The sequence below is a fragment of the Nothoprocta perdicaria genome, unplaced genomic scaffold (assembly GCF_003342845.1).
Source record: "Nothoprocta perdicaria isolate Ctin4 unplaced genomic scaffold, notPer1 scaffold_74, whole genome shotgun sequence".
Lineage (NCBI taxonomy): Eukaryota > Metazoa > Chordata > Aves > Tinamiformes > Tinamidae > Nothoprocta > Nothoprocta perdicaria.
In genome coordinates, this window is record NW_020456021.1 from 1,649,778 (window position 1) to 1,676,069 (window position 26,292).

At 39.9% G+C, this 26,292-nt stretch overlaps 1 protein-coding gene across 1 annotated transcript in view; it reads left to right on the top strand.

Annotated features, from left to right (window-relative positions):
- The first annotated feature begins 4,400 nt into the window (after positions 1–4,400).
- Positions 4,401–26,292, top strand: part of LOC112957604 — a 64,769-nt gene continuing 42,877 nt past the window's right edge. Inside the window, exons 1-3 of the mRNA XM_026051275.1 lie at positions 4,401–4,506; positions 5,469–5,640; positions 12,778–12,855. Coding sequence (XP_025907060.1) covers positions 4,401–4,506; positions 5,469–5,640; positions 12,778–12,855 — 356 coding nt within the window. The remainder of the gene's footprint in view (positions 4,507–5,468; positions 5,641–12,777; positions 12,856–26,292) is intronic.

Below are 26,292 nucleotides of genomic sequence, written 5' to 3' on the forward strand. Positions count from 1 at the left end.
TTATGGTCATATAAATAAGCAGGGAAAAGTTTGTAGTAAGAGGCAGTTATCTAATAAGGACTAGCTCTTGCTGTTGGAGAAGGAAAACTGCTGATCGGGGATGGATGGCTCATCTTCAGGCCTTCCTCACTTACACCCGTTCAATCTTCCCTAAATGCAATGTGAATTTTTTGTTGCTGTATTTTCATTTGTTTTGCAAGGAAGCTTTTTTTKGGTTTTGGTCTTTTGCTGCTAAAACGCCTCTATTTGTTTAGTACAGTTTCTCAGGATGTAAAGAAAAGGCTAAATTCATCATTCAGCATCAGTTCCTCTATCTAGCACCTCTTCACACTTGCTATGCATATCAATGTTTACTGGGAATAGGAGAAAAGAAAATTGTTTCCTTTAGGCTATGGCATGTGAGGAAGAGTTCGCTTAAACCTCCTGATCCATTTTGCGATGATTCATGTTTCCGCTGAAGTTGAGATTAAGACAAAAATTTTAAAATCACTTCTGTCACCTTGTCACACTGTGCATTTTATTTTGGACTTGCAAAATTCATATGCTGAGATGAAGAGAACATGAATTTGCGTTTCATTTAGCACAATGCAATTGGGAAAAGTGCGCAGAAAATGGGATTTACATCCTGTATATTGTGCTGCTGTCTAGTTATGAACACCGTTTTAAATTAAGAGTGCATATTAGTGCATGAAATGACTTAAAATGTAACTTGCTGATGTTGTAAAGGTACTGATAAAGTCCCTTTATTTTTTTTTTCAATCTTTACCTCAGTTATTCGTGATCATTTAGTAGCAATTGTGCTGAAAAAGTGCATAAATTTCTCTTGTGTTATACTGCATTTTTACTCAGTTCTTGAATCTTGTTTTGAATTAGGCCAATCCATAGGCCTAATTCATAGGCTTCYGTAGGCTAGTTAGGCTTCAGTATCAAGCTACTAAAAGTATCTTGTTTTGTTATTTTACATATATTCAAAGCTATGGCTTGTATGATAACATATGATGCTAACAATATGATGATAACATATTGTGCTCGGCTCCTACCAGTCACTGTTTCTGTTGGTTTTAGCTGAATCTGAACTCCAAGGCTGCACAAGCATTCACACTGTTATGCTGTCTCTTCTGACAGAGTTTTTCTGACCTACCTATTTTTTTTTTCCTGTTTTAGTAATGCTCAGTGAAGGGATTCCAAGAGCTGTATTTTTYGAATCTGCTGTTTGGAAGCAGTTTTTTTGTTAACTATTCTAAACACAAAATATTCACGTAATTGGCTATAACTTGTTTTCAGCCTGTCTGTTTAACATCCTCTGTAAGCACTYGGTTTCTTAGAATGTAACTGCAGAATGCTGAAGATCCTTAAGAGCAGGGCAAAATCAGCTTTTGTTTTTCTTCAGGAGGACTTGGGTCTGTACTAACTTCTCTGGGTTCTGTAGCAGTATTGTTAAGAAATAGATCTTCTCACTTTTTACCTTTCCTTGTTCATTATCTGAACTCTTTGGTCAGGAGGAATATGATGATGATGGGTCCTTCTTTGACTCAGGTTCCCTTTTTTGTTTGTTTGCTAACAACCTTTTAGACCTTGCTCTATTTTCATTGGTCTTCAGTTCTGTCTTATATTTGAATTTACTATATACAGTGCCTTTTAGGTCTGTTAGACACTCTTCCTTTGCTACCCCTAAAATCAGTTTTGTGCAGCTGCAGGTCTCCATTTCTTTAACTGACCAATGCTGAGTTGCTTATGAACACACAGTCCCCACTGCCGAGCCCGTGCCCCATCTCTCGCTGTGCTCTTCTGCGCTGCCGTGTGGCCACTTCTCAAGACTTCAGTTATTGTACCAACCTGTTGTCCTCTATGCTGCATCTTTGGTGAAGTGTAAGACCATGGTGGTTACCATACGAACATGAACAGAAATTATGCTGCTAGAGCAGGGGCCCTGGACTACATGATCTCCAGAGGTCCCTGCCAACCTCAGCCATTCTGTGTCTCCAATTGTCTGATTTGTTCCTCCCCAAGTCATTCAGATTCTGTGATAGTGTCACCTGGTCAGTTAGAGAAGTTGCTGTTACAGCCAAAGCAAGGGAAACACAGCTGTAGACAGGTCACAGAATCACAGAATGGTTGAGGCTGGAAGGGACCTCTAGAGATCAACTAGTCCAAMMCCCTGCTCCAGCAGGGACACCCAGAGCACGGGGCACAGGGCGGCATCCAGGTGCGTTGGGAAGATCTCCAGAGAAGGAGACTCCACAGCCTCCCTGGGCAGCCTGTGCCAGGGCTCTGGCACCCTCACAGGGAAGAAGTTTCTCCTCAYGTGGAGATGGAACTGCCTGGGTTTTAATTTATACCCACTGCCCCTTGTCCTGCCACTGGCCACCACAGAGAAGAGCTTGGCCCCTTCCTGCCTACATTCAGAGGAAGGCTGACCAAACCCAGCCCTCAAACCCCACAAACTCATTACACAGCCTTGGATCTGTTGCTTGCAATGGCAGTACTGGTCTGCAGTACTAGTACTACAAATGCATCTTCAACTGCACCGGGTGCAACAGAGCTTGTTTTGCTCTAACGTGGCCTTTATTTTATGTTGTAAACAGGGTAATGTCTGAGCATAGAATAAGCTACATTCTGATTCACATTCGRCCTTAGTGACTAATCTGTAATATAAATGTTTCCCCTATGTGGATTTTTTTCTTCCCGCTTACAGCCACAGATTTAGATTGATTTCTCTATGGTGTTGACTGTTACAGCACTTTACAATCTTTATAGGGCATTCTCAATGTAATAAATGAGCAAAATTGTACTGATTGTTTTCATGTATCAATGAAATTAGAAATTAGTGGTATAAAAGTAACTGTGAGTTTTGGATAGAAAGCATCTTTCATGTTAAAGCATTATCAATATAGTATTATAAAACAACTGACATTTCTTATTTTGGCCCCAGATGGGTCTCAGTTTGCTGGAAGCAGGTGAGGGTTCTTTAATTCTAGTTTTCCTTTCTGTGGCTAAAGCAATGAAGCATTCAGAAAAAGACAATTCCACTTTGATTAAATGCCTGAAAAGTTATTTGGTTTAAAAAAAAAAAAAAAGAGAGAGAAAAACGTTGCATAAGCTTTTAATGTTTAATTTCTATACTCCAAGTATCCGGAAGAACATTTAGTTCCCGTTTTGCGAGCTGAATGCCGTACATTGTGAAGGGTGCTGGAGGCTCATTTGCAGGCATGGCGCTTGTTTGCTTGCCTCCTATGTACGTGCAGGGAAGAGGAGAGAGGGCTGAGTGGGCAGTTGGCAGCCGTCCCCTGTCTGTGATTGCAAGTCATTCATAAAAACTGCAGAGTGGAGAGGAGGAGCCCGGAGCGGCCGCCTGCAAGGCTACAAGATGCGTGTTTGGGTAATCACAAGTGATTCTAGAAGCTGCTCGAGCACAGCGTGATGAATGTAATGAGGAGATAGATGCTAAATGTGTCTGGGTAAAAGAAATTGCCTAGGATGAGGTAAAATATTTTAATTCTTTTCTCCCCAAGCTCATCRTAGTCTCATGAACTTGGAGATCTGGCAGTGCTATGTTCAGCTCAGAGCAGTAAATCACTTTCATGGGCTGCTCTCCGGTTTGTGATACCATCTGGAATATGTCTTTCATCTCTAAAACGAGCAGCCTTCGGAGATCAATGGATCTTAATCCTCTGACAAAACGGAAATTCTGAGGTGTGTAGGTAATGTTTTCTTGGACCACATAGTTTTTAGACATAAATGGAAATTCAATTTCAAGATAAGACAGTGTCAAAAGCAGTAAACTATCCTATACAGGCCCACTCTTACAGCTGCTGCATTTGTATTTTTGCTCTCATTGCAGTGACTCCCAATGTAATAGATGGGTTTGACAAGGTTTTATTTTGTATTATTTTGTGTTTAAATGAAATAATCTGGACTTTGCTGTGTTTAACCTGGTCCTATGTGGAGTCCTGGGTGAGATCCTACCCTAAGAGAACATATTCTGAGAGAAGATATTGCTCTGCTAAAAAAAAATCCATATGAAGTGAAGATCCAGAGCACCATACATACATTGTTTACTTAGCACCTCAGACAGACTGTGCTAGTCCCTTTATCACATGGTTGAATTTCAAAGGAACTCCAGTCTATCTTCAACAAATAGCTAATTAAAAAGTACACTGTAACCTCTTTGAAGCCTTTTCAGAAGCTCTTATTAGGATCTATGTAAGGCAGGCTGCAAGATGGCTGCGCTCCAACAGGAGTGCGTGGATGTTTCATCTTCTTTCCAGGGTTTTTGGCGTTGCAGTTCAGGGAGCTCAAGTTGCTTTCGCGGGGAGTGAACGCGTGTCCCTTGGGGCGCTGCTCTCCCTTTGTTCTCAAGAGCTTCTCGGTGCTCTCATTAGTATTAACAAGTGTTATATATGTGCATCAGCGACCGGTACACCATTAAAGACAGCAGGCTGTATGTGTGTGACCTGCTGGGAGATCAGTGCACGCTGGATGTGTCTGGAGGTTCCGCTGTCCCCTGTGAGTTGTCTTTTGATCTCAGAAAAGGACCATTACAGCCTCATGTACCAGGAAGGAGCCCTCGAGCTGGTTACTCTTTGCACATGGTGCTGACCAGGTGCTGCAGCTCAGCAGCGTGCAGGGACTTTGAAGTCTTTCCTACGCATGCATGAATATTCTTAATTGACCCTTTGCAAATGAAGTGAATGGCAAGTGCCTAGGAAGTAGTTGTTCCTCGGTTACGTGGGTGTTGAAAAAGCGTACTTGGCTCTTGCATTCTGAAAAATTAAATGCTGTGTAAATGCAATTTGTAAAACTGTCTCTTTTCTCTCAGAAGGCACATGTTACAATAGGCAAAGCTCAAGTGTGTTGAACCTGTTTTCCATCTTAGTGATGTTTTGTCTTTCAGATATTTCTAATAATATATAGCCCATGCATATTAAGGCCAAGCAGCAAAGCGATGTGTGATTTTGGAGGCTCTCATCAAGTCCTTATCTCTTACTAGGGAGCAGCTGATATTAGAGATGAGTGGGTGGGACTTACTTGATTACACCACATATATATAGACCTCTATTACATAGAGGAAACCYGATGCTCTGAGAGCAGCAAACTCCAGCAGAGCAGTCCCAGTGTAGTGGCTGAGCAACTGTGAGGAACAGCTGTTGGAGGGACCTCTGTAGCTCTCCAGCCATCCCTTTTTCTGCCACGCTCAGGAAAAGCAGTGGCAGATTCATCACGGTGCTCTCTGCCGAGCTATTAGGGATGAGCACATGGCTTGCAATATACTTGGTTGCTTTTAAATGCTGTCCTCAGCCAGCACTGCAGGTTTAGGTGCTCTGAGATAGGTAACATTTTACAATTGTGGTTTTTTTTAAGGGATCCATCCTTTTCAATAAAATATAAAAGAGATAAAAGGCAGCCCATCAGTGAGATGCCTCGCACAGCTGTAAGCAGAACGGCAGCTTCTATTTTTAACTTGGCAGCTTTCCCCCCTGTAATAGCAAGAGCTTTCAGTGACATTTCAGATACAGCTAATACCCTCTCGGAGCTGGTGGAGGGGCCTTGCCTGCACGCTGAGGGTCGCAGGCCCCCCTGCCCTTCGTGCCTCAGTGAAATAGCTGAGCTGGCTTGCTTGGATCTCACAGCTCGCTTAAGGTAGAAGGTTGGCCTGGAGAAGGGGGAGGCAATGCAAAGGGAAGGATCGTTGAGGGAGGCAAGTAGAGAAGCGCAGCGCCTGGAGAAGGAAGACTTGTCCTCTCTGCTCATCAACACTCAGGCATATATCTCAGAAAGCAGCTGCTCTCGGGCTTTTCTTGAAAGAGCTCCACGCTTCATAGGATAGGATCATAAGATGGAAGGTCCCACAACTCTCCACTTTCCCCYTCTTTTCCTCCCCTTCTCACTCCTGGCCACAGTTTTTCTTGCTGCTTGGTAGCAGAAGCAGGAATGTTGTGTAGGGAATCTCTCATTTCCCCAAGCCTTTGATGGCAAATTGGAATAAAATATTGCTAAATATGTCACTTTTGCTAAATGTGTCACTTTTTTTTTGATAGGGCAAAGGCTTCCTAGTAAGCTTTGATTAGTGATGTCAGCCTCTTCAACTTGATCTTCTTTGAACACTGCTAATACAGTTTGCATTTCCTAAAGGAGAGAAAAAATAGGAGCCCAGTCTTGTTTTGCATCCTCAGAACAGGAGCTTGTGCAGAGTGAAGGGCTAGGGCTAGAGACACTTGCCAAGCTGACATGATTTCCTTACACAGCCTCTTCTGCTGACTTCTACTGAAGCTGGATTGTGGGATTAGATGGACTTTTGGTCTGACCTGGTAGATAGCGCCCTTCCTGTGTGGTAAGTTTTTTCTTACACTTGAGTATTTAGCATTTATATAGAGAAATGATTTAGTTTGTAGGAAACATCATTGGCACAGACTTGATCTTAATCCTAGCGCACTAAAAGCAAATAACATATAAATATCTCTGTGAATTAAGTGCCATAGATGCCGCATGGATGTATGAAGTGCTTGCAGAAACAACTGTGGTTTTTGTTTTCTTGTTCTTTATTTTATTTACTGGTTCTAGCAGTCTAGCAAATGTCTTAACGGAATGCTGCTTATTACACACATGGCTTCTCACTCTGATCTTGTACTTGCTCCTCTATCAAGAAGAAGAAAATAGAGAAGATGCAGAAGAGATGCACCTGGAGACAGAAGTAGGAATGTCCATTTCCTAACCAGCAGTATTAATCTTCCTCAACTTTCTCTGAGTTTTATTCACTTGTTTGTCCTAGAAACAAGGACAAAAGGTTAATCTTTATTTAGGAACTTAAATATCCAAGTAGAGTCTTTACTGAGCTCTCTTAAGCGTCTAATGAGACTTCATATCTGTCCTTTCAAAAATCTCCCTTCAAGCCTGAACACTTTTGCAAATCAGCTCCAAAGGATATGTTTCAACATGAAGAAGACACTAAAGAAGCTACCACATATTTAGACTATTTTTTTTTCCCCAAAAGTTCTGTTTTCATTACAGTTTTCTCTTGTATGTCTGTAATAGAGACTTGCAAGGGAAGTACATCTGCATTCCTTCAGGAGAGCGGGGAGCTCTTTAGTTTATTCTGTCAATCAGAACTATTTGGAAGCCTGATTCAGGATCCACTACCCCTCAGAAACGAATCTTCTCTTTACAGAAGAACAGGTAGAGTTTAAGAGAACTGGTATGTCTATTTGTGACTTTGTGAGAAATGCTACTGGGGACTTTTTCCAAGGTTTCGAAGGGTAAGCAAAGGGAAGWCATTGCTCTCCTTGAGCCTCAGAAATGAGAGCTGGTGTAACCCCCCCAGATGCCCTTTAAGCATTTGCTCCATAAGTTCATGTACTAGTGTCGGGAAGTCTTAATCCTGTCCTCTGAAGTTCCTCCTGTTTATATTGTCTAGGAGAATAAGTTTTGACAAATATAGGGTTTATTCTTTCAGTGATATGTGGGTTTTGTGAAACCTCTGTCTGCTTTTCTGCAAAGGTGCAGGGCTGGAGAGTGACAGCCAGGCTTTCTTCTTACCATGTGAGTGACACAAGAAAAAGACACGGCCCCGTTCCCCGATGAAGGGCAAGATGATGACTGCTGATAGCTCCCGTCTGCTCTCAGAGCTCTGATAAACATCAGGCATAAAAATATGTATTCTGTTTATATACACCTCTAAGTCTATAGTGGAGACTAGGTTACTGTAGTCAGTATTGCAGTCTTGATAGTTCAGTATAGGAAAAAAAGAATAACCAAAAGAAAAGCTGGCTTAGATGCAGGCAAAGAAGTGTTCATGCTAGTGTGGTATAGATAACAGTGAAAAATTACAGGGGATCTGTGTGAGAAATTGGAAAAAAGTTTTAAAGGAAGTAGAATAGGGAGAATTAAGGTATATAGTGTGTGGATGGATGTGTGTGTTTCTCTTAACTTCTTGAGTCTGGCAACAAGGAACTTGAGTTGTTGCTTATGAAGTGTGACTATAACAGTGAAAAAACACGCACAAGCAATTTTTAATCCAATGCTGTGATTAGAAATGACTACCTTCTAATTATAATTTTTGTGTGATGGGGAAGAGTATATTGCCATAATTCTTCTAGTAATATATATATTATGCATTTAACATTTAATTTTTAGAGAAAAACATTTTTTCCTTTAGAGTTCTAGCAGCATAAAACATGTAAATATCAGATCAAGTGCTTCTGAAACGTACTGTGTTTTAATCTTAAAACTTTAATCTTAAAGTTTATGTAAACTTTAGTTTACATAGCTACATAACTAACTAACAAGTTAGTAYCTGATTGAACCAGTGGGTTCTTCAACCATTCATCAAAGGTTTTGTGCCTCTTCGGTCCAAACTGTTTAGTCTGAAAAACCTCTCACTGCCGTTATGCAGGAATCCAAGAGCTAAAGCTTATTGTGCTAGGAATTATAACAAGGTGAGACTTTTCTCTTCCCAGAGAACTTAAATTAACTTAAAAAAGAACTTACAATGTAACATTAAAATGTAATGGGTTTAAATCTTCTTCTTACCAGAAGTTGCCTCATGGCAGTTGTGTGCTCTCTTGGCACAACTCCCTTTGATGTGGATTGGGAAGAAAAAGAAAAGCATCTTTTTAAATTTTAACGTTCCTACTAAAAGGAAACAGTCGTAGCTTCCATGGATTGCTTTGATGTAATATGACAAAACTTTGTCACAGGGGCAGAGAGGGCGGAGGGAATTGGTCTGTTTGGGATATCCAGAGGTCCTCACTGGACTGCTGGGTGCCTTGGTGTTCCAGACAAATGACTGTTTCTTTTGCTAGACGTCTGGCAATTTTGGACAAATAACTGCTGTTTATAAGTAATTAGCCACATATTCATGTACAGCTTCAAACTTACTGTGAAATCCATGCACAGTCCATCACAGGGTGCACACATGGGCCGTGGAGTATTTGTGTACGTAGGCAGTGAATCAGCTACGGAACTTGCCATAGGTTTTGCTTTGGCCATGTGTACAGGGCAGGTTCAGGAAATGGGAGGCCCTTGGACACCTCTTGGGCAGTTCATGCATCCATATTTTTGTATGAGGTTTTGTGGACAGACAAGTGAAGCTGTTGCTGCTCCACAGGTAGAGGAGGAAGGAAAAACCTCTGCTGCAGCTATGAGTAAAGCTGCTTAAAACCTATCTATAGGCTACATATTTATACATTGCATATGTTTTGAACAACTTTTTACCTGTAAGTACAGCAGAGGTTTGTCAGCTCTCATTGCTGAAACTAAAAACTGGGCTCCCCGGTACAAGAGGGATGTGGAGCTTCTSGAGAGGGWCCAGAGAAGGGCAACCCGGATGATTAAGGGAATGGAACATCTCTCATATGAGGAGAGACTGAGTGAGCTGGGCCTGTTTTCTCTGGAGAAGAGAAGGCTCAGAGGGGATATGATTAACATGTATAAGTTCAGGAAGGGAGAATGCAGGGAGGAAGGGGACAAGCTGTTCTCACTGGTGGCCAGCGATAGGACGAGGGGTAATGGCCATAAGCTGGAGCACAGGAAGTTCCGTCTCCAGGTGAGGAGGAACTTCTTGACTGTGAGGGTGCCAGAGCCCAGGAACAGGCTGCCCAGGGAGGTTGTGGAGTCTCCTTGTCTGGAGGTCTTCAAAACCCTCCTGGATGCCGCCCTGTGCCCTGTGCTCTGGGTGTCCCAGCTTGAGCAGGAAGGTTGGACTAGATGATCTCTAGAGGTCCCTTCCAACCTTGAATATTCTGTGATTCTGTGATTCTGTAAAAACATCCAAGTAAAAAGCTTGGAATTTACTGAATTAAGCATCCACAAAATTGCTTCAGTGATGTCTGCACTGGACATCTGTAGGTGATCCTAGCTTTTGGGACACCATATATCATTTTATAACCATCTATGTATCTATGTATCTATCTRTCTGTCTATCAAATGAGTAGTTAATGTCTCTTCTCACCCTGTGGTGGTTGATTTAATGAGTTAAATGGAAGTCAAATGATTGCCTTATCATCTGACTGTTTGTTAACAGTTTTTAAAATTCTGGAAGTTTCAGTCACCACTGCATAGACAAAGCATCTTACCTGAGGTCAGTTGTCCTACAGCCTTTTATTTTTAACTACCTGAAACAAAATGATCCTGGTGATACTGAGATATAAAACTCCATGCATGGATAACTAGTTAGGACTATCATAGAAAACAGATAAATGTGTTACATCATAGCAGTGTCCTCATACGTGTTCCTGAATGAGCAAATACTAACACAGAATTCAGTAGCTTGTTAGCTAATATCTGAACAAGCTTTTGGTTCTAGCTCTTTCATGAGTAAGAAGATACCTAGACAGATTTCTAAATTTATTWAAAAAATGGATTGCAAACATGAATAGCTTTCTTCTGCTCTTAAATTAAGTGTATCCATAGTGTCTATCCCCATATCATTTTTTTTTACTCACATTTACCTCCACCAAAACACCCCTCTCTCCTTCATACCTATAAAAATCTGGTGCCTCTTTCTAGAGTTGCAGGTATCCTCATTTCTTCACCTTGTTGCTTTCTTCATTTCTTTTTTTTTTTCCAGCAAAAAATTGTTCAGTATTTAGTTATTAATAATAATAAAAATGAAAAAAAAAAGAAACTGAAAGAGACAGAACTAATACTGAATGAATACGCCATGGTGAATTCAGTGGAAACGAGGCCTCTGCCTCATTCCAGCTGAGCTACCAACTATTCTGCTGTCCATGTTTTGAAGCTTTCCCTCGCTCACGCTTCGTTTTTCATTCTTTTTGGCCATGGCTCCAGCACTCACCAAGTGTCCCAAAGGCCTCTTCATATAAAATAATCAGAAGCCTTCCCTGGTATGTTGCATCAGTTGGTGGGAAATGAGCAGATGACCTAAGAAATAACACAGGCAGGCAAATGGAGGAGCTGCCAGCGACACACTTAGAGCTCCTTGGCCATTCACGAGGTGGTCGATAGATGACTYGGAGGCAGCAAATTCCAGGCTGATGCAGGGGGCAGCTGTTTTGTTAGAGCAAAACAGACATGCCTGGGTGCAGAATATTGTGTTACACCAAAATCACTGGGCAAACGCACCTAATACCCGCCTTTTCCTCTGCTACTTTCCATCTCTGCTAATTCCAGCTGGTATTTTATCCTTTTTTTTTTCAGTCAAGCCACAGTAGAGGCCATATGTCTGGTTTCCCCTCCTTCTTGTGCGTAGTGTTTCTCTCTGGGGATCAAACTGTGGCTCGTGGTTTCATAAGGGCCTCTACAAAATAAATGCTCTCAGTTGTGTCTCARCAGAGGGCATATTTCTGGTTCCTGCAATGTAGTTAATACACCCCTTGAGCCTGGCTTATCAGGAGAGTGTGGAGTTTGAAGGTTTTAGCCATGACATGGGAAGGTTAATAAAAGCAGTTAAGCTTTCCAGAACTCTGTGCTTGCGTTTCCCCTTACAGACATCTGTATCTTTGAGAGCAAGGACCCAGCTGGCAGATCTCAGGCTAACTTGGATCTCTCTTTTGCAGAGAAAGAGTGTTCCCAAAGCTGGCATGTTTAAGCTCAGCAGATCTAGAGAACAGAGTAGGGAGCCCAGGCTGTGGTCACAAGGGCTGGGGAACAGACTCTTGACATGAAGGCTGTGTCTGTACTTGTAAATTAAACTGCAGTTGAGCACAGGCATCAGAACTCAAACATTTGTATTGCTAAATTGTGTGAATAGGTCTAAGCACGATTTTGGTGCAACTCATCCTCTCTCTCTTTTTCAAAAAAAAAAAAAACCAAAAAAACCCTACATGAGACTGTATAGTTACCATGAGCAGGATCAATTCCCAGTAATTTTTTGCTAGAGCTGCTGCTGTTTGGAAAGGTGGAATATTCAGCAGGGTGAATGTAACCACACTGTGAGGTTGGGCTCAGGAGCAGAGAATTGCCATGCTGGCTGGCATAGATGTTTAGAGCAGATGTGGCCTTAAAGATGTACAGGCAAAATGTGCCGATCCACTGGTATATGTGGTAAATTTCTGCCATATACAAGTATGTCTACTGACTTACGGGATACCAAAAAGTCTGAAGAAAGACCATATTGCTAAAATACCACCTTTTAAAAAACTGCAGAGACTGTGATTCTGAAAAAGCTAGAATGGGGAAGCAAAAGCTGCTTGCAAACCTTTGGAGAGCTTCCTTCTCTGCTAAGGGTGAACAGCAGTTCTGAGGAGGCCCTTTTTTATGGACTTCTCTTGAGTAATTTAATGTCTTCTTGCCCTAATCTGGGTAAGGCCTCTGAAATGCAGTAGAGGGACAGCTAACAAATCTCAGATACTTCTGGTAGTATTTGTTTCATAGACATTGAAAAAGCTGGCAATTCCTAGATATGTTGTAAGGAACAGACTGTACTAACTTGTAGTTCTTCAGTTAGCATCAGAAGCTAAAGTTTGAATTCTCATTTATATCATTCATACACTCTGAAGCTCACTTTTTCAGAAATTTGATTTTCTTTTACAGTTGTCTTTTATGAATTTTTGTGAATGTTGCTTATCATGGAACTAGTTCTATACCTTCTAAATTCTGAATACAAGTCATTTCCTGGAGTAATTTTGGGGATCATATGAAACTGGAAAAAATGATTTATCTTGATGATTAGCAACATAGATCAGACATGCCACATGCTTCTCTAGGATTCAGTTATCTGATTAAAAGTGCTAAAAGTAAATTTAATAAGAACCRTAATAACCTTTTGCTCTAGTCTAAAAGAAATGGTGCAAGCAATTTATTTTTCTTTTCTTTTTTCAGCTTGGATACCTGTGGAATTAGTGATCCTTCTAGACATGATTTCAAAACTGCTCCAAGGGAGAAAACTGCTTTCAGTTGGTCAGACGGTTCTGTCAAAATGATGGTGATATGTTAAAATGTCTTGTTTCTGGGTTTTAAATTATATTGCTTTTTAAGACTTTGAAACATTGTAGGTCATGGTCTTCACAATACAATTGTTGCCTTCTAAAAGTACCTAATGTAGAGGGGGGAGACACAAGTGCAGAGGCAATTCGAGTCCAGCAGTTATTATGGGGAGGCAAGAATGAGGGAATGTTGTGTATAAAGTATTCATGCTGCTCTTAGTATTTTTTTAAAGTCTCAATATGCTAGCACCCAAAACTACATTTGTTAGTTTTTAAAGAGTAAGAATGTGCTGATTTAGAAGAACAGTGAAATGATAATTTCTCTTCTCGTATGAGGAGAGACTGAGTGAGTTGGGCCTGTTTAGCTTGGAGAAGAGAAGGCTGAGAGGGGATCTGATTAAAGTGTATAGTTCATGAAGGGAGAATGTAGGRAGGATGGGGCCAAGCTCTTCTCAGTGGTGGCCAGTGACAGGACAAGGGGCAATGGGTGTAAGTTGAAACACAGGAAGTTCCATCTCTGTGTGAGGAGGAACTTCTCGACTATGAGGGTGACAGAGCCCTGGCACAGGCTGCCCAGGGAGGCTGTGGAGTCTCCTTCTCCGGAGGTCTCCCAAACCCRCCTGGATGCCGCCCTGTGCTTCATGCTCTGGGTGTCCCTGCTGGAGCAGGGGGGTTGGACTAGATAATCTCTAGAGGTCCCTTCCAGCCTTGAACATTCTGTGGTTGTGTGATTCTGTGATAAGATAAACACAAGTCAATTTGGAACATTCTGCCAGAACCTTCTGGCAAAAAGAGAAAACAAAATAGAAATTTTTACCTAAAGAATAGCTAATGTCAGAAGCTTGGGAAAGCKATCTTTCCAGTTCCCTCTGCTGAGGAAGCTGGGATTATTTAGTCTGAAGGAGTGTCAGGGAAGACYTTATCGCTCTCTACAACTTCCTAAAGGGAGATTGTAGTTAGGTGGACGTTGGTATGTTGTCCAAGGCAAGATGAAATGGCATCAAGCTGCACCAGGGGTGGTTCAAGTTGGATATTAGGAAAAATTTCTGCATGGAAAGAGTGGTCAAACATTGGAACAGGCTTCCCAGGGAAGAGATGGAATCACCTTCCCTGGCAGCATTTAAGAATCACGTAGATGCACTTGGGACGTGGTTTAACATAGGTATACTGTTGAAGGGTTTATGGCTGGACTCGATGATCATAAAGGTCTTTTCCAACCATAATAATTCTGTGATTCTATGATTCTTAAATGYAGGAGTACTTGAATGATGTTTTTTAGTATTTGAGCCATGATATGTAAAAATTTTCTGATTTTTTAAATCCCAGCAGCAACCCTATTTTCATTTCTCAAGGTTGTTCACAAAGAGGGCATTTGAACTCTGGACTGGAAGGTGCTTTCAAAAGTATTTCAGTTACTCTAGGAAGGGCATCCTTTGTGTAAAGGTGTCTTACTGGCCAGTAGATTTGTTACAGGGCATCAGGTCTGCAGGATTATAAATGGCATTGGGACACGGTAGTGATAGGCACAAAGTGAGCACCTAGGTGGATGGGCAGGTCATTTACTTCCCCCTCCCTGGGATCGCAGCTGTGTTGGGACCTGCAGTGTTGTTGTTCTCTACTTCCCTCCCTTCCTGCTTACATGGCACTTGTCATTGTGGTGTTAAAAATAGAAATAGGGATAGCAATTTGCATTTTCTTCTCTTTTTTTAGGCAAAACAGTTTGCTTAATTCATAGAGGTGTTTATATATGAGAGGGAGCAAGAAAATAATTTGGTAGGCTATGTAGGGCTAGCCTCAAATTTTTCCTTTTTTGGGGGGGAGGGAGAGAATTTTGGATTTTCATCTAACAGATCTGTTTGTGAACATCATTTAATATGCAGGAATTTWAAAAAAATGTTTAAATGAAGAAGGTAGAAAATAGCTCACAAGCCCGTCTGTGTCAGTCAAACAGAAAAAATAAGAGAGGCCGGCTCTGATGCCTTAGAGCGCGTTTGATTTTCCGTCTGCGTAGCCACAGTGCGCGCTGAACTGCATTTCCTGGGCAGAGAGACGTGACGGGATGCAGGGTGTGCGGGTCGCTTGTTGTTCACAGGCAGGTGACCTTGCTGAGGAACGCGCCATGCTGGAGTGAAGGTGCTTCTGGAAGCTTCCAGGTGCTTCTAGAAGCTTCCAGGCACTTCTAGAAGCTTCCAGGTGTTTCTGGAAGCTTCTAGGTGCTTCCCGGGACTGGGGCCTCAAACGCAACAAGCCACGTACATGAGGGACAGGTTCGTTGAGATGCCACTTCCCAACAGACTAACAAACAACCCCCTCTCCCCCCAACTTTTTTCACAGTTGATACTAAAAAAATGCTTTGGTCACGTGATTGTCACTTCTTGCCTTTGGTGGGCAAAGTTAATGATTTCTGGGTGCTCTGTGTGTTTTAATGTATTACATATATAATGAGTTATTTTAAATTTAACCGCTGTTCCACCATTATTTCATGCTAGATGCAGGGAGAATTGCAACATAATTGCAACATCAATGAAAAAAAATTATATAATGGAGATTGGCTCCCACTCAGAACTGATTTTTGTATGGGAATCTATGCAGCACATAATTTTATCCTTATGCTGCACTATCTACTCCCTTAATTAGGAAAAGGAGGAGAGAATTTTGACCCAATTAAATGAGCAAGTTGATGGTTCTTGGAACCTATTTAATAACCTCTTTAAGATCAAATCTTGGAGATCTTAATCTGAAGGAGAATTCTTATCATTCTGGTAAAAACGACAGTCTGTTACAGTTCTATCCTAGTTGCTCCTCAAAATACTCCTACAGAAGATCAACAAATGCTCTGTGAACAAAAGGGTCAAGATGTGAACAAAATGGTCCAGTGTTTAATAAAGAATTTGAAAAATCTGTAATTACAATTAAAACATTAGACACTGGCCAGTATTGCAGAAATAACATATTAGTTAAGTCACTTCTGTGTAAATGACCAAATACAAAAGTTTTACATCTCAGTGTTGCATATACAACTTGAAAATGTGGTTTTAGATCAGGTTTCTACCTCCATTTTATTAGCATTTAAACCTCCAAACTCATTAGTAATTCCTCTTTATTTATAGATGTGTTAATTGGATTCAGTCACAGAATAAAAGTGATTTATCATTTGTCATGAGTTTAAGGCATGGGAAGGGCAAATAATAATTTAAACAGTTGTGTCTAATTTTTCCATTGGTTTTGTAGCTTGATTTGCCTTTTATAACCATCCTGGGAAAACAGTAGGTGGGTGAGAAATTAATTTCCTAAAATTCTGGTGCTTCTTATAGAAGTCCTGGGAACTCAGTATTTTACAGAGGGAAAGTGAAACTGTTGTAGATAAATGTGTACTGTTGCRTGAAGAATGTTAAATGTAATTCCAAAGTGGTAGCATAAATATGTTGTTATAAATATATTTATTAATCTAAACTTCAGAAACATCAGCCAGGAAATATGAAGTCTGTAACAGGTCATCATGTTGTATTACATGGTGAAATAAAAGTGAAAATGATTGAATAAAATCAATCAGCAAAACTAAATATCAAGTATATAAATATTGTTTTGGAAACAAGATCTTAATCCATGCTTTAAGTTATAAGTAAACCCAAMTTTCATATAGGATGGGGAAAATGCTCCGTAATGAAGTGATCATTTAATAAATTAGACTAGTTATTAAATCAAATTTTGTGCTTTCAGACTATTTCCTCTTAGTGTGTCCAACATGTCAGTACTTCAGACTATAGCAGAAGCAAAATAGCAGATCTGGAAAAGTAGTATTGATATGAAGAGGATATTTGCTGTATAAAACTCTGCAAATGCAATTTGCAAATTTTAAGTTTTAACTGCAAATTTTAAGTTTTAACTGGAAATTTTAAATTTTTGATATGTATGCATTTCTGTATTGTTATGCAAAATGCTTAAGCTGATTTTAGTTTTGTTTGTTTTTCTGAATTGGAGAATTCACCACTAATTGAACAGTCAAACATAGTTAGTAGGAGAATAAAACTTTCATCATTTTTTTCCTCTAAAGAATGTAGTTAAGTTGTTGGGAAAAACTAAAATGCAAGAAAACAAATATTGGTTGACTACATCTTCGGGATGAATGATAGGCTGTGTGAAAATTCCCTTTTCCCATGCATGAGATGACTGCTTCCAGTCATGAAGAAGTTTTGATTTGGGATTTAGATCAAAAAAGAATTTTTGATTTTGGGACCTGAAATGTCTCTTTTTTCTCCTGCCTCAGTCATCTGGGATTGATTATTGTCTTTCAGCTAAGACAAGTTAGAAGGGACTCTTGCCAGCCTGTATTGTCGTGCACTAGTAAAAGAAAGGTGATAGATTTAATACTAACCATCCCTTTCTTTAGTTTTGTTACCTAGTGTGTACTTGAATTCAAGGAGTACCTGAGTATCTAATTTTCCTCTTTGATTTGTGCACCTGGAAGAATCAAGTTCAGGGAAGCAGCTCCTTTGTCACCTTTTTATTTATGCTRATTTTTCTCACCTGTTGTTTCTGCAATTAATTCCACAGCGTCTTTGACAGCTCCACATAGATGTCTGTGCAGACTGGCAGATCAAAGAATGGTGTCTATGATATATGGGACAATATAAAAAGAGGCAGGGAACAGTGTCCTCTTTAGAGACAGCAGCATGAGCAATTACACCATCCCTTCTTTGACGGGGGTGAATTACATGCTCATAATCAAACCAATCTAAGATCTCAAACTTTTTTTTGTGAGGCATAGAAAGTGAGGTTCTCTACATAGACACTTCTCTTTAAAAGCAATGTTTTTCTTTAGCTAACTCTTTTGTACTCTGATCTTGCAAGCCTTATATTTCCATCCTTTTTTTTTTTATGATGATAAACCCCACTACACAAAAGAATGCAGAATACTTTCTGTTGTGATTGAATTTRGTGTAGCCATAAACCAAGGCTATTTCCAATTGGATATTGTTAAAAAGTGTGTGTTCTGAGGTACTAATTTATATATTTTGAGTAACTATTTAGAATTACGGCTTTGAATTTTGGCTACTCTCTGCTGTAAATTCAATAAAGTTTTGAAAATGTAAGTTGTATAAGCAACATGTTAATGTTGCACTTGTACACTTCAGACAGGTGTACTGTAATAGAAGGATTTCATACTATAAAAATATTCAGAAAGATAAAATAATTAAAATTACATAAATAACTAAGATTTAATCTGAAAACAATCTATTTTAAATCCTTGGCATAGCTTTTCATAAGAAGTGAACAGCATTTTTGGCAACTGAGAACAACTGCCTATCCTAAGCCAATTATTTTAATTTCTATCTTACAAGATGCTGCTGCCTTCAATGCCAGATTATTCCTTGGGTTACCAATGCTACATAAAGTTTAAACTACTTGTCCCAAATCATGCATGTGCGTAAAGTACTCTCTCATTCCCCAATATCAGGCCTTTGGATAACACTGCTCTTCCTTCTTTTATTGACCGGATGTATCATAYTGAATTATTTTTATTCCTGTGGACTCCTGTCAATAAAAAGGAGATGATTTTACCTGTCATCTTATAAAGCCTGTTGAGGCCTATATACTAAAATCAGATACTTGCCCTCTAGAGATCATCTAGTCCAACCCACTGCTTGTGCAGGGTCTTTTAGAGCAGGTTGACCAAGACTCTGTCCAGACAGGTGTGGAATATCTGCAAGGGCATCTTATTTTTTTAAGCTTTCAGCACAGTTCAGAGCAACGCAAACTACAAGCTTTGGTAACTTGTTTTTTGATGTAGGTCATTCTCAACCGACAGACTGATTCAGGAGGCAGAAGATTATATGGTTAGAACAGTTTTTTTGTTACTGTTCGAGCTACAAGCATGAAAAAGATCCTGAATTCAAAAGCTGTTTTTAACGCACTGCCATGGGAAAATAGAAAAGCAATAAAGGAAATAAAGAACCTTTTCCTGGCTGCTTTCCTGCCCTCTGATCTGTGTGATGTAGTGCAGAAGGCCTTCCAGGCTCTGCTGCGCTGCACAGGCTCTGACTGCCTGGCTGGGAATGCAGAGGACAGCATGCCGCCAGAGCCAGCAAGKAGTCAAAGAGCCTGTAGTCCGGCGCAGGGAGACAGGCTGAAAGCCTGCTGAGTTCATGCCTTGTGGAGTTCAAGCTGGGGAGGATCCCAGGCCTGCCCCTGAAGGTACCAAGCCCAAGCACCAGCACAGGCCGCAGGCCGACGTGCTGGAGAGCAGCCTGGCAAGGTGCGCAGCAAGTCAGGCACCAGCCGGCAGTGAGTCCATCACAGCAGAGAAGGCCGACTCAGCCTGTCAGGCCATTGCTAGCAGCTTGGGGAGGGATCCCTCTGCTCTACTCGTGTTGGTGAGGGCACACCTGGAGTGCTGTGTCCRGGRCTCTGGGGACAAGGCAGGCATGGACATGCTGCAGCAAGTCAACGAAGGGCCACAAAGACACTCAGTGGATTGGTGTGCCCAGTGTGTGAGTCTGGGAGCTGTGATTGTGCAACCTGAAGAACAGGTTCAGAAGAAACCTTATCAGTATATTTTTTAAATATCTAAAGGAGAGGTGTAAAAATAGAGCCAGATTCTTCACAGTTGTGCCCCAATATGGGAGAAGAAACAATGGGCAGAAATTGAAATAGAGGACATTTAATTCAAACATTAGAAAACTTTCTTCTTTTTTTTTTGTTTTTACCATGAGGACACTTGATCCCTAGACCAGGGGACACTAGGCTGCCCAGTTTGCAGAGTCTCCACTGTGTGGACGTATTGAGCACCTCTCTTAGAAGGTCCTGAGAAGTCTCCTGAGCTCTTGTTGACTCCCTGCTCTGAGGCGGGTGAGAAGGGAGCAGGGAGGGAGGAATTGAGCTGGGGACCTGAAGAGGCCTCTTCCAACCTCAAGAGTTGTGTGAAATAAAATTTAGCAGAAAGTAAAATCCAAATAGCATGTTTCGRTGCATTACCTTTCATAGATCTGTCTTCTCAATTGTCATAATTTTCTGGATTTGAGATATTTGTATCATCAGTATAGCAACATTTAAGGATACTATAGGTTTCTGGCACCCTCATAATGTTATAATGACTGCTTTGTTTCTGGGATCTTCCTGTAGTATCTCTTAAAACCATGTTACTTAAGTATTATACTTCAAATACACAGAATGCATAATCACTGTATTTAAAGCGCTTCCCTCCGTCAGAGGTTGTAAACTACTTTTTTTCTTAATTCTTTACTTGTACTCAGAGTGTACAGAGCTGCCTTGATATCCTTTTCCTAGAGTCCACATTACGGTGAGTCCTCTTGCTTTAACATTAGGCCTCTAACCAGACCATCTGACTGATCGAATTAAGAACATTGTGTAAAGATAAATTTGGGCTTCAGATGTCAATTTCTTTTTAAGACACGTGCTTTAATAATTCAAAACACTTTTATATTCATTTTTATTGTCATAGTATTTTCTGTACAAACCAGGTGTGCTTTAGGAGAGTCTTATTGCATTTAGGAACTTTCATCTTTTTTTAAGCTACTGCAGGTAAAGCATTCACCACTTTTGAAAGCACATCTATGGATAGATCTCTGTTCCTGTTTACATTTTGGCTGAAGGAAATGCAAGGAAAACTCASAATCTGAGAGCTCCTAACTCAGCAGGTAGTTCAGGTCAAGATTTTTCCTTTCTAACCTTCCTTGTCTTCTGAGCTTCTTCTCTAGTGAGTGGAGTCAAATGGTGTTTTCAGAAAGCATATGTACTAATACAAATGTCTGCAATAAAATGGATGATCATCCAGTCTGTTTCTTTTCTCATCCCATTGACTGTAGACAGACTGTAGGCAACTAGTGTATACAAGTTTTGGGAGAATAAAATGTTGAAAAATCTTAATCTCCATTTCCTCCTAAGCTGTAGTGTTTGGAGATACTTATTCCCACATATCAGCACTGATAGTTCATGTGTYTTTGTAGCTACTTCACTTGCTTCTTTATTTCTCAAGAGATTTTGAAGCTCATGTTGAGGTGTGCCTCATGGCTCATATTTGAACAGAGGTTTGGGGTGATGCTTCCTGTTTTGAAGCCAAGCAAACCAGGAGGTATCAGAAATTTCCCAGGAGTTAAATTATGTTTTATTAGGGCATGCTCTTAAAATCTCAAATGAGATATCCTTTTAACTGGGGAAAATTCTGCTAGGTGGGTCATTATTTAAGTCTCTTGAAAAGGAAGAACTAGCCTTACATATCCGGAGTGGCATCCTTTCCTACAGACTTGCTTTTCTGGTCAGTAACTGGCAGAGTACTCCTGAGTCACATAAGCTGCACTGGTCTATAGAGCAGTGCTTTCACCTCCAGTCACACAGTGGCTTAGCCTTTCAGTCTTCCTGGCAGCTTTTTTACAGTCTTCCTGGAAACTCTTTTACTTCATGGCTCTTCCATGTCCTCTTTTCCACCAGTCCATACCAAGAGCTGCACATCCTGAGGAAGGTTCCTACCTTAAGGATTCTAGCATATGGGAGGCTTCCAACCTTAAGGATTCTGTCRTTCTACGATTTTTTGAAGGGAGCAGGTTCTCCTCCAGGCCAGAGAAGCAGTCAGGACCATAGGGTGGTGTTAGTCCTTGCTATTGAGTCACATCCTTTCTGCATTAAACATGTATGAGGTATGTACACAATAAACCGATAACAAACTAAGTGTTTCTACCATCTGCTTTGAGCCATCAAGCAGACGTAGGATAAAATAGGAATCAATAATGGCTTTAAAAATACAGTGCAATCTGGAGAGAAACAAGTGAATGTTTATGTAACATAGCTCTCTGAAAAACTGTAAGAAGTAAATTTTTGACATGTTAATGATTTTTAAAACTTCTTAAATAGAGTTGGTCAAATTTACCACACGCCGTTTTGAAAAATTGATGTTATCACAGGACTAGTTAAGAATTTATAGGTGCCTTTTTCCCTTAATAGATAGACAAATGTAGCTTACATAATTTGCAGTGTATAGTTATTGCTGCCCTCTTTTCTATCATAAATTAGTGTTTTTAATTAATCTTTTTTGTTTATGGTTGAATTGCTTCTCTTTTGGCTGACTTCACCCCCTGTAGGAGCCATTCTACCCAGTGGTGCAGAAAAGCGTGTCTGTGAAAAAGAGTTTGATGAATCACAAACATGCATAATTTATACAAGGGATTGTGCTTGTATTATACAGTGTATGCAAATGGAATGGCTGTGGGACAAGGATTTTCCTAATAGGACTTAGTGTGAAGTCAATTCTGAGCTGAGGATTGAGCATTTGCTGCATGATGTGGGGAGACAGGCCTATGAGTTTTTAAGCAAGGCCTCACTTAAGATTTTTCTTTTATCTTTTAGAAGGTTTCAAAGTATATTTATTGAGAGTGTAGTAGCTGAAGTGCTGACTCATCACCATACTTTTTTCTCCCTTTTTTGGACACAATAATGATATTTATTTATTTTTGGCATGAAAAAGCATATAAGACATCTTCAAAGTGTTCTGAATTGGTCCTGAACAAAGCACGAACTTTAGCACAGAATAACTACTGGAAGATTCCCTGAGCTAAGCTTTTCAGGTGAACAATCTGGATTCAGACAGAATGACAAAAAGCATCTGTTATTTTAGAGTGAGTGCTATTCTCAGCACATGAGTTCTCTGTAGCTTTGGCTTTAAAATGTTACATTTTCCTGAGATTCAGACCATAGTTTCACAGTGGGCAAGAACAGGATGAAGAGAATTCTTGATCTTAAAGACATTGTATTAATGCCAATTAATGTGGAAATTGGTTCCTTTGTATTGGAGTGTTGTTTCAACATCACTAGCTTATGGAACATATCAAATCAGTGGTATGATAGCTGAATAATTGTGCTGCACTTAGAAGGATRTAATGCCCTTTGAGGATTTCTTTCTTATTGATAACATTTTTTTTAGAAATATATATATGCAAAAAGATGAAAGCAACATGCTAAACTGCTAACCTAAAATTAGAAGTATGTTTGCAGAAAAATGATTCATACAGTACATCAGATGGGCTATTTATTTAGTTATGAAAATGAAGCCTATCTTTTCAATGAATTAACAACCATCTTGAGGAAAACAGGTGGTTCTAAAGCTGGACTGAGTCAAGAGCAACATATCTATAAATGAGAGAGGTGGTGATAAGCTCCACGATGTGCTGCTGGTAAAAGTTGTTGTCCTAGATTTCCTGTATGCGGTGCAAATGTTTTGCTAGATCTTCAAACAATGCTACATGTCTCCTATAAAGCATAAATTATTTTTTTTGCTTGTGAATTGTCCTATAAGGAAGAATTAAGGTCTTTTTGACAGCAAAGTGGATGAAAAAAGACCCAAACTATGTCTCTTCTATGTCTTCTTCAAGAAGAGGCTTTTTGAATGTAGACAAATAGAAAGGATTTCCTTCTTGCCCTGAACTGAGGTGCTTTGGCTCCCGTGCCAGTTCATTAAGATACTGCCAGCTGTTACAGACGCTCTAAAGGTAGATTGCACTTCTGCCAGCTCCAGCAGTCCACTGCAAGGATGAACACCACATTAATGTGCCTAGGGACAGGAATGTGRCAGGAATGCCGTGTTTTTAACCGTGTGAAGGCCTCCCTGCTTGCCTGSTGCATGTCAGCGTGCTGCCAGCTGCAGCCCAGAGCAGGGGTCGGAGTTCTTGTGAGCAGTTTTATGAAGAAAATGCCACCGCATTATGCAGCTGCCTTGCAAAGTGGCGGTATGGGAAGCTGCGTGTCAGTGCTAATAAGTGTTGCTTGTCAGCCTCACCAGTCCTGTACTGTCAATTTGCTAGTAAACAGTCACTCTGTGTGAAGGATAGATTATTTTTGAATAACTTATTCAGCAAAACTACTAAGCAGTTAAACCTAAAGGTATTTTTTTCATCAGGCTCTCTTGAGTAGTTACTGTTGGGTATACTCAGTGCTGTCAGCACACCAGAATTAATTTTATACTGTGATGCATTTTTACCTGTGTATGTAGTTACTGTATGTTGTAGTTACAATGTATGTGTATGCTTCCTGAATTCTTCAGAGGTGGAGGTGGAGGTAGCTCCTTATTTCCCCACTGGATGCTTCTCCTCAGCCAACAAGTTCAAAGACCATGATAGTAGAAATTGTAGGGCTGAAATGACTTCAAAACCGAACAAAAAGCTCCAAATAAACATATTTCTCAAAAGCGTGTAGATGCACGTGTGCAAAAGCGTGTAGATGTAGATTACTGAAGCTATGCATTCAAGACGTATGGGAAAAATAGACAAGGAAAAAGAAGTGTTGGAGATTTTATCTCAATAAACATTTAAAATTTCCCATTTGGTAAAATGGAAGCATTGAAACTTCTTTTTCTCCAGACACTCTGTAACATTTTTATTTCCTGTGTTCCATGGTTCCTCACAAGTGCCTTTGTAGTGCGCCTTTTTCTAGATCTAAGCATAAACATTTCCTTGCTAGACAATCTCTAGGGAATTGAAATTAAGAGAATAGAAGGGAGAGAGGCCAGTATCTTAGGCTAGTCAATAGGCCTACAAGAGATGTGTAAGGTAGAGCAGTGGGATGTCCCTATTTGCACAACACYAATGTATGTAATTTTATGCAAGTTTTCTCTGAGACTTCACAGTGTTTTTCTATGTATCTTCTGGTCCTGCTCGGGCTGGGGATCAAGAAACATGGGAGAGAATAGTGGAAAATTGAAGAGAAAGCAGAAAAGGGCAGTAGAAAATGTGATAGGCAGGGTAGAAAGAAAATAAAGGCACAAAGAAAATAAGCCATCTAATCAATAATTAATGGAGGAAAAAGCAGCAGTTGTATAAAACATGGGGAAAGAATTGGAAATGTGTATCTGACATCCCTGTCTTTGAGAGAATAATGTTGGAAACTTCCCAGCTGCTGTGCCAGTTACCTGATTGCTCTTCCTCACTGGAGATAGTTTYTGAACAAAAATTGGCAATCTAAACACTAAAGGAAAACTTAGAGAAGGACTTTTTTTAAAAAAAAAAAGAAGGAAAAAATTACTGACAAAGTTTCTTGACTTATCTCAGATGATAAAGATTAGTCAGCTTTCGATGTGTGATCTAGGTGTATTTAATACTGCAAATGACCAGCAAYGACTGCACAGTCATTCACAACACAGTCTTTTTTTGGTCATTTATTTGCACTGCAGTGTTGCTTTCCACTTGAGTGCAGGAACATGCTAATTTCCTTGGAGCAAGACTGTCCTAATGAGGTGAGAAAGTTGGCTTTTTATATTAAAAAAAAGACAAACCCTTCAGTCTCATCAGTCTGTAAGCCCCTTTCTGTAAGTTTTCTGTTTGTAATAAGCTCAGTCTATTGAGATTATTTCTTCTTTCTAATTGCTTCTATTTGCTTCTTTTTAATTTATATGACCTATTTGCTGATATTTAACCTTGCAATACATGAAGTTATCTGAATAAATAGTAATGGTGGTTGCTTTTTTCTGGGAAGCTATATTTAGCTTGAGTGCACTCTGTCTTTAAAAACACTCTTACATGCATATACTGATGAATGTGAAGGACTGTGTATTGATGTTCATTCCAAATGAGATTTTACCTTGTGCTTTTTCCTACTTTTAGATGTGACAAATTGCCAGACTCTTTAACCGTAATCTTACTGACATCATCAATAGTCTAGATACCACAGGGTTTTGCTAGCGAGCTAATGTAAAACTCTGTTAAAAGGAAAATATTTAAATGCTTGAAGAAATATTAGTCTCTTAAAATAACTATGTAAGTCTACTGTGATCTAGTGTCACTGTTGACATTCGTTTGTATTTTCTCATTACCTTTCCATTGATTCATTGGGTGACCTGCAGTAGGGTGCTGAATTCTCCTATGCTGCATTTAGCCAAGTGAAAAATGAATGGATCACTTATATGGGGAGTCTTTAATATTACTGAAAAATATTTTGATGCCTACAGAGCGAAGATGCACTGAAATTGCAGAACATTAATGCTGCAATATTTATTTGTTCCTAGTATCACTTTTGGAAGCACTGCAGGTCTAACAGAAATAATTTTCAAGGGAAAAATACATAAATTAGTTTCCTACTTCTTGCCTCTGCTTTTGTATCATTTTTTTTCTTCTCTTCCAACCCTGCTTTTTAAATTAGACTTCTAAAAAGTCTTTTAAAAAGTAGCCACTGTGGTATGTGCTTATTATATCTGCTATTCATCTTGCCTACTGAGTCTTCAGTTAGATAACTGATATCAGGACAGCAGTTGCAAGCAATTGAATTGATGACTTGGAGGAAAAAAAATAGCAGGTAAATTCTTTTTACTGTGTTGTTCCTTGGTTATTAAAAAACAGTGCACTGCATTTCTGCAGTTAGTTGATCTAGTTAATAACATGATCTCTGTCAATAAGTAATAAATGTAGAGCTG